Consider the following 8,893-nt stretch of genomic DNA (forward strand, 5'->3'; position numbering starts at 1 on the left):
AGAAGAAGGATTGAGAGTTTTAATCCTTGATGTCATGGAGTCTGTATTCAAGATTGGTTGAATATTAGTGGAGCTTTAAAAATCCGGGAGGCAGTTCGTGATTTTTCTCCCTTGTACAAGAAGTTTTCACGTAAAAATTATTGTGTTCTTATCTATTTATTTTTTGTATTGAATTGATGAGTTTCTTGTTGCATACGTCTGTTTGGGACCAGGTTCCAGAGTAGGAGGGCAACTAGTCGATCTCTAAATTTAGTAGGCATATCTCATCTTTGCACTTCTTTCTGCATTACTACAATAGAGGAAAGTATTTATGCATCTTATCAATATGACAGTCTGAACTACAATATAGAAAAGTATTAGGATTAACTAAGAGTGTGGTGTAGGTACATAGAAACTATTTTCCTAAAAGATATTTTTTACTCACTAACCGAATACAAGAAAGATATTTTTCAAAAAATATTTTTTATTCGCTAATCGAACATTAGAAAAATATTTTCGAGAAGTGTTTTGCACTCAATAACCGAACACTAAAAAATATTTTTTCCAAAAAATTTCTTCACTCACCAACCGTACATGAGAAAATAAGTAGAAAATGCACTTGTTTTCAAGAAAATATTTTCCTCCATACCGAACACACCCTTAGTTTCAATTTCCAACTAAACACTCTACACGACTAAAAAAATAATTTTTCGACCACAAAAAATTGATCACAGTTTGAGATCATAAAAAAAAAAAAACGACCACATGTGGTCGGTTTTTTATTTTTTAAAAAAATATATTTTTTTAAAAAAAAAGAGACCACATGTGGTCGCTTTTATATTTTAAAATTTCAAAATAATCATATCAATAATTTTTATATTAATTATTATTTATTTTAAAATATAATTAAAAAATAAAAAAGTTCACTTGTGATCGCTTTTAGATTTTTAAAAATTGCCCCTGAAAATAATTTAAAAAAATCGACCACTTGTGGTCAATTTAATTTAAAAAAAATATAATTAAAAATTATTTTTAAAAAGCGACCATATGTGGTCGATTTTATTTTCAAAACTAATTTAAAATATTTCATAAAAGCGACCACAAGTGGTCAATTTTGGAATAAAAAAAATATTTAGAAAACCGATCATTAGTAGTCGAAATTATTTAGAAAACTGACCATTTGTGGTCGATTTTATTTAAAAAATATAATTTAAAAGTATTTTTAAAAAGCGACCACTTGTGCTCAGTTTTATTTTCAAAATTAAATTTAAAATATTTTATAAAGGCGATCACAAGTTGTCGGTATTGGAATAAAAAAAATATTTAGAAAACGGACCACTTGTGGTCAATATTACTTCAAAAATATAATTAAAAGTTATTTTTAAAAAGTGACCACTTGTGTCGGTTTTATTTTCAAAATTAAATTTAAAAGATTTTATAAAAGCGACCATAAGTGGTCGGTTATGGAATTTAATAAAAAATAAAAAATAAAATTATTTAAGTAACCAACCACTTGTGGTCACTTTTATTTAAAAAATATAATAAAAAATATTTTTAAAAAGCGACCACATGTGGTTGGTTTTATTTTCAAAATTAAATTTAAAATATTTTATAAAAGCGACCACAAGTGGTCAGTTTTGATATTAATAAAAAATAAAAAATAAATTATTTAGGATACCGACCACTTGTGATCGCTTTTGTAGTAAAAAATAAAATATTTTAATAAAGAGACCACTTGTGGTTAGTTTTTATTAAAAAATAATTATATGTAAAATCAAATATATGATTTTTTGAAATTACACTGATTACACGTAATCGATAACCAATATAATAATAATAAAAATAAATCAAACTTAGATTTTGTAAAAAAATTATATTAAGAAATATATCAAATAAAATAAATAAATTACGTTAATCATAATCTTTATATTTTACTTATGTTTCGATATATAAAATAAATATTTTCCTTTGTATATACGTTAAATGACGTTAAACATAATCTTTATATAATAAATATGTCTATATCATACAGTTGAGGTAATGATATTATGCTACTATTGCAATTATAATAATGTAGCGTACATATATAACCGATAATTCATTAGAATATAATGAATGTGTTCTATTATGAGGTAATATACTTGTGGATGTGATGTGTGTATGTGTGTGTGTGTGTGTGTGTATATATATAATGTAGTGATCGATCGATGAACGATGTAGTCAAAAACTAGTAGAATCTATCCAAACATATTGAATACCTTGATTTGAAACGATAGAAGTAATAATATACGGTATGTTGAAGTTATATTAATATAAGCTAATCAAATTAATCGATAACTCATCAAAGTATGTATATAAAATACGTCGCATTATATTATTGGATAATATACTCGTATACGTATTGATGTATATAGTACGTATTTAGAACTTGATATAGTCGATAGTGTGTATATGTGTGTGTATGTATAGGTATAAATACAGTATATATACATATTATGTAGTGAATAATTATTAATGACATAAGATAAACTAACTGATTATTCATCTTAGTATATGTGAAATACATTGTATATTATTATAGGATAGTAAAATCGTGTATGTGATGTATATAGTACGTATTTGAAAGCTGATAGCCAATTGAATATATGTATATATACGTATATTCCATGTAGTGACGTATGCATTAATCGAAAGGTAGATAACTGAATCTATATATCAAAATATTTTGAATATACGTTGATATCATACTATTGAGGAAATAGATATACTAATTGTGTTAATGTAAACACGCATATATTATTGAATTAGTAATAACGTAAGACAATTAATCGATAATTTATCTAATTAACACGTTGTATTACAAGGTATATATATATATATATATTGTTGACACCCAATTTTGACCTCCCGATGCTCCTTTTAGACTATCATTTTACAAAAATTATTAAATTTAAAGTATTAATATTTTTACGTATTATTTTGGTATCAAATAAAATATTGATGTGTCACATAATGATTTTAAGACATACAATTTATTTTTTTATCATATTTCTTATATAATTTATTAATTTAAATATAATATTTTTAATATTTATTAAATTATCTTTGTAGATATTCATGCTCATAATTTTATAAATATATTTTCTATTACTAATTATTATTACCACCATCATATTTATTATTATTATTATTACTACTACTATTATTGTTGTTATTATTACTATTCTATTTATTAAATAACAACCTAATTTGATTTCATTTTCCTCAACTCATTTAATTTCTGGCTACATTTTTATGTCAATTCTAGCCATTCATATTAATTTTGATCCTATTTTGTAATTTTTAATTTCAGCCGTTGATCAAATTAAAGTTGATCTGACGATTGAGATTAAATATTCCCATTTCTTTCATTTTAAACAACAAACCTCAACCCTAATCCCATTTTTGAACAAAATCAGTCGCCTCCCTCCACATTTTCTCTCTCTACTCAGTCTACCGCGACCACCGACGAACTCCTGTCGCTGCCGCCATCCAAGCCTCACTTGTCTACTGCTTCGCCTCACCACCGACTAGCCGCCGCCGGTGGGTCTCTTTCTTTTCCCCACTGCTCCAACTTTCCAGCCATGCAGCCGCCACCCTTCACTCACCTTCCTCTCTTCCTCCTCCGCTCCGGCGAACCACGCCGCCATGTATCCGGCGACCACCACACCTCCGATCAGCTTCGCCTCCCATCATTGTTGCTTCACCGGAGGTGATGACCGGTGAAGCTCTATTAATGATAGCAGGACCTCACCATCGCCACTGCGACGACACAGTAGACATGCAGCCGGCGACCACCGCCGCTGCGTTGTGTTTAAGCTTCCGTCTCCGTTCCCGATCTGGCCGGAGCAACTTTTTCGGAGCAACATTGACCAAAATAACTGTCAGTTCTATCTTTACTCTTTCTACTTCAATTGTTGTAGGAATTGCCTTTGATATGCTAATTGGTTATCCCTAGTTATACATGTAAACAAATTCCTTTCTGGTGAAGGTTAATAGGGATGTTAAATTTCTGGCTTTGCATGACTACTCTTGATTATTTTGATTAGGTTCATTGAAATAGTTTGACTGGCCTTCGATGACCCTTAATTGGTCATTGCATTTGTTTCCTGTTTAGCACATGGATCGATTTTGATTTTTGTCTACTGCTTAGTGACACCATTCTTTTCATGTATTTGAACTTATGGTTGTTCATCTGTGATAATCCCCAACTAATCTCATGCCTTATTTACTGATTTTCATATTACATAATTTTATACTCTTAATCAATTATAAGGAAATGAACCCCTTTCGACGGAGTCTGACTTAATGATATATGATTTGCTTGCTGTAGTAATTTCTTGATTGAGGGTTTTGAATATTTTCTACCTTTTTATTTTCTTGATTGATTGTCTTGCCTTTTTCTTAATTTAGACAACTTTTCTATTAATCTATTTTTGGCAGTTTCAGCCTAATTTGTGATACTATCTTAATTCAGTCTATTAATTTATGGGAAATGACTTGAAAGTGATTAAGTGTAGATACTTGAAATGTGAATTTTTGTATTGAATGTAGTTTAGTTTGGTAACTTGGGAGGTGACTTAGTGACTTGAAGATGTTGAAAATGTGAATTTTTCATTATGAATATAGTTTAGTTTGGTAACGTTGGAGTTGACTTAGTGACTTGAAAGTGATTAAGTGTAGGTACTTGAAATGTCAATTTTTCATTTTGAATTTTGTTAAGCTTGGTAACTTGGGAGGTGACTTAGTGACTTTAAAGTGATTAAGTGTAGGTACTTGAAATGTGAATTTTTATATTGAATGTAGTTTAGTTTGGACTTGGGAGGTGACTTAGTGACTTAAAAATGTGAATTTTACTATAATTTCCAGAATATCAACCTCATGTGGTTAGTTTACTATAATTAATTAAAATTGATTTTATTAAATAAATTATTAAATAAAAAACCGACTACTAGTGGTCGATTTTGTCTTGAAATTAATTAATTAATTTTCACAAAAGCTTTTGAAATTTATTTTTATCAAATTTATTGGTCGCTTTTGTTTAAAAAAATTTTTGTATAAAAAAATAATATTGAATTTTAAATATATATATATTTAAAAAAAACCGACCACATGTGGTCGGTTTTAAAAAAGCTACCACACTTTTTCCGACCACGCGTTTTGGTCAACTTTGTGGTCGTAAAAGCAGGAAAACCGATCACATGTGGTCGGTTTTTCTGTTTTTTTAGTACTGATGACTGCACTGTTGTGTTTCCTAGAATTGATGCTAACGCGGAACATAAATTTTGAAGGTGTCATATGATCATTTTATAAGTCGGAATGTTCAACTGACACAATGAAAACCAATTTGAGTGTGTAGTTGAGCATAATCAAAGTTGTACTTACTTGCCGACTGTGCCAAGTTTGAATTCCTGTTTATTCATGTATTGTGTCAATTGTTTCGATGATTAACAAATAATGGTTGATGAAACAGTTCATATTTGTTATACAAAAATAAACAAACTAAACGTCGATGTCAAGCAACACTAAGGTCAGGATAAAGCTACTTGCCTTCTGCAAAGCTCCACAACTACATTATATGGTATTGTTAAATCATCCTTAGGTATGTAGAAAAATTCTCATTTTGTGTGTAATGTCCGATTTGGTGTGAACGTGTCATTACCTATACCTTTTTTTATTTTTTTATAGTAGTTCTATCTATACCTTATTTTTTTTGTAAGGTTTATTCTTCAAATTGTTGATTTGTGATATTATTTAATGACGAAAAGTAATACTCCTACAATTTTTTCAAACATTACATTTAGTAAAATGATATAGCACCACAGAAACAACACACAATATGAATACATTATGAAACCACACGTGATAACCTTCCAAACAAAGTGTTAGTGTTGGGCTGAAATTTGTTTTGATCAGGATAAAGCGGAGAGCAGGAATTAGGAGTTTTAAATTTTGTTCAGGGATAGCTACTTGCCTGCTTCTGCAAAGCTCAACAACCACATTCTCCGGCCTAACAGCACGAATGACCCTTTCAACGTCCACAGCTGATTCCATAGAAAGATGGTACGTTCCAATCAGCCAAATGGCCTCTGGTTCCACAAAGTCACTTCTCCATGGTGGAACAGGTCCAAATTGACTCTTCTTGATCAGAAACAGAGTTCCATTATCAGCCAAATCCAGCAATCCCGGTTGCGCTTCTTCAATAGCATCCCGAGAGGCGCTGAAGAACTCATTCTTGAAATCGAAGTTGGATGGTGGCGGCTTAATGGAAACTCTGCATTGATGATATTTGGTCCTGGAAATGGTGGGTTTAGAGTGAGGAGGGAAGATTGGAAAAGGAGAAGTGAGAATTCTCATGGAGGATGAAGAAGGTTGATGTGGAAAGAGAAAGCAAAAGGAGAGCTGAGAGATGATCGTGATCATGTCAATTGTGGCTCAAATGGCTGAATGGGTTGTGAACATTGGTGTGACAACGTTGCAACTTTTCATCCTCTGGTTTAGTTTGTCCTAGTATTGCAAATATCTTGAGTTTTAATTTTCTTTAATTTATTAATTTTATATTGGCGGAATATATCCATGACCTTTTACACTTTTTTGGGGGATGTTTTTACATATTATTTCAGTATCTTTTGAGTTACGGATAAAGTTACTGTCAGGTGATTGGAAGGTTAATGGTTACGCCGTAAAAACAACCTCCGACAAAAATACAGGATAAGTTTACATATAATAAATCTTTCTGGTTCGATTTTCTACAGACCCTACAAATAACAAAAACTTTAATACACCGAGTATCCGTTTTTTGTTACATAGAGTATTATTTAATAACGATTCACACTCTATTATATTGTATATGTTGTTTCATCTTTTTCAAGATCCATCATTTGAAATCGTCAAATACTTAATTCAGTGTACCTGAATTCGTGAAAATAGATGAATCTTACTGTCTTTGCGGCTAGTGATCTTTTTAAATCAAGACGTGAGTTACTCTCTCTTTCTATCGACGAGATATCATGAAGAAAAATTTAAAACATGAAGAAAACATACAAAATATAAAAGGAATGCAACATTTACTATATATACTCCTCAATTTTATATTACTTGGCCACTGTATTGATAAATCGCATGTCTCCATTTTCCTTTTATAAATAAGAAATAATGATTACAAACTTTCAAGTATATATAATTTATGAAGATCAACAAGTCAACAATAATAGTAACTAGTTATTTTTTAATATAATTTTTCACATGATATAGACAATCTCATCGCACAAAGTACAAGTCCTTTTTTTTTTTACTTTAAAATGATAGATTCTCTTTGCTTACAAAATATAAACTTATGGATCAAATTTTATAGTTAAAAAAAAAGCTGAAATCATGATTTTGAAATCCCAAATCAGGTTCTTTGAGGATTTGAGATTTTATCTCATAATTTCAAACCATGATCCCAAATTATACGTCCAAACACTGATTTGAAATTATGAGATGAGAACACAGGTGGAAAACACTAGCTCAGATTAAGAGAAGAAGATCCAAAGTAGAACCTAGAAATATAAGAACGTGGTTCAACGCGCTTCCGCGTGAAAACGTTCTTAAAGAAGCTTCCAGTCATTTTCTTGCAAAAGGAAGTTGGAAATGCTATATATATTAACTGTCTGAGGACTGAGAGACATAAATGGATGGTTTTCAGGAAAAAAGAAAAGAAATCAAGTCCACCTCGAATTTTTGAGTAGTCATTTTTTCAAGTAATCTTTCATCAGGATTTCATCCGGTCGTTTAGGGTGTGTTTGGTATGATGGAAAATGTTTTGAAAAATAAGTGTTTTTACTTATTTTTTTTTTGTGTTTGATTAGTAAAAGATTAATATATATATATCCAAAAATATTTAAGTATAATCGGGGCAAATACTTATATCACTGTACCCCCACCTTTCAACATGGATGATGGATCCAGACCCGTGTTTCGACCGTACCCCAATGGTCAAAAACTTGATCCTCGACCCTATCGTGGTCAAAACCTAACTTGGACCAAATGAACAATCGACCCTAACCACGTCAAAACTCGACGCCAAAACGAAAAACAACCTCGACATTAATCCTAGAACAAGATTGAAAACCTTGACCTCAAGTAGGGGTCAAGGTCGAGTCCCATGTCGAATCTCAAGTTGAGATCACGTAGTCAGGTCTTGGGTCGGGGTTAATATTAAGAGACAAAATCGAGTCTCGGGGTCAAGTGGGAGAAAATTTTGGGTCAGGATCAAGTCTCGAGTTTAGACTAGAGTCAAGTCCTTAGTCAAGGTCGAGGTTGAAGTTAGGGTCGGGGTTGAGAGTCGAGTCTCGAGTCAAGGTCAAAGTTGAGTTCAGATCTCAAGTCAAGATCTGGTCCCAAGCTAGGATCGGGTTGGGTTACATTGTGGATCTCGAATCGCGAGTTAAGGTCGGGGTCAGGGTGGGGGATTAAGGATCAAGAATTTGTAGTTGGATCTTGGTGTCAGAGTTAGGTGTCGAGGTCGGGTTTTTGGTTGGAATCAGATTTCAAGTCAAAATTTGTAGTTGAGGTCGGAGTCGAGCACCGAGTAATTAGATATAGGGTGAAGTATCACTCTCTATCTCCAACCTAGAGGTTATCAATCTGAGTCATCAAAAATGCAAAAAAGTAGACAGGTACACTCCTCGGTAAGGTTAAAAAAGAAGGTCGGGAGCCAATCACAAGCAGGGGTAGAGATTTTAGTCCCGAATTAGGGTTAGGGTCGAGAGTAGAGTTCGAATTAGAATAGGGATGGAATCTCGTAGCAGGATTAAAAGTCAAGTTTCGAAACCATGGTCAGATGGTGAGATTGAAAGAGAGTACCACTACTAAAAAAAGGCAAAAATCGACC

At 31.7% G+C, this 8,893-nt stretch overlaps 1 protein-coding gene and 1 long non-coding RNA gene across 6 annotated transcripts in view; one reads left to right on the forward strand and one right to left on the reverse strand.

Annotated features, from left to right (window-relative positions):
* The window catches only part of LOC107863342 (traB domain-containing protein), a 42,166-nt gene extending 35,510 nt beyond the window's left edge, over positions 1 to 6,656 (reverse strand). For 3 of the 5 annotated variants that reach the window (XR_007053238.1, XM_047408600.1, XM_047408597.1), the window contains exons 1-2: positions 5,993 to 6,441; positions 5,404 to 5,429 (exon numbers count right to left, since the gene is read on the reverse strand). Coding sequence is in view for 4 of the 5 variants with exons in the window: in XM_047408600.1 (XP_047264556.1) it covers positions 5,404 to 5,429; positions 5,993 to 6,441 (475 nt within the window). In the remaining variant the exon portion in view is untranslated. Of the gene's footprint in view, positions 1 to 5,403; positions 5,430 to 5,992 lie in introns of all 5 variants that reach the window. The other 2 variants (XM_047408601.1, XM_047408598.1) reach the window with 2 other exon arrangements.
* Positions 3,398 to 6,608, forward strand: LOC124896773. The gene is made up of 2 exons (XR_007053239.1): positions 3,398 to 3,901; positions 5,935 to 6,608. It is a non-coding gene; the product is annotated as an uncharacterized LOC124896773 (long non-coding RNA).
* Positions 6,657 to 8,893: the final 2,237 nt, after the last annotated feature.

This window comes from Capsicum annuum, chromosome 3 (genome assembly GCF_002878395.1).
Source record: "Capsicum annuum cultivar UCD-10X-F1 chromosome 3, UCD10Xv1.1, whole genome shotgun sequence".
NCBI classification, from domain to species: domain Eukaryota; kingdom Viridiplantae; phylum Streptophyta; class Magnoliopsida; order Solanales; family Solanaceae; genus Capsicum; species Capsicum annuum.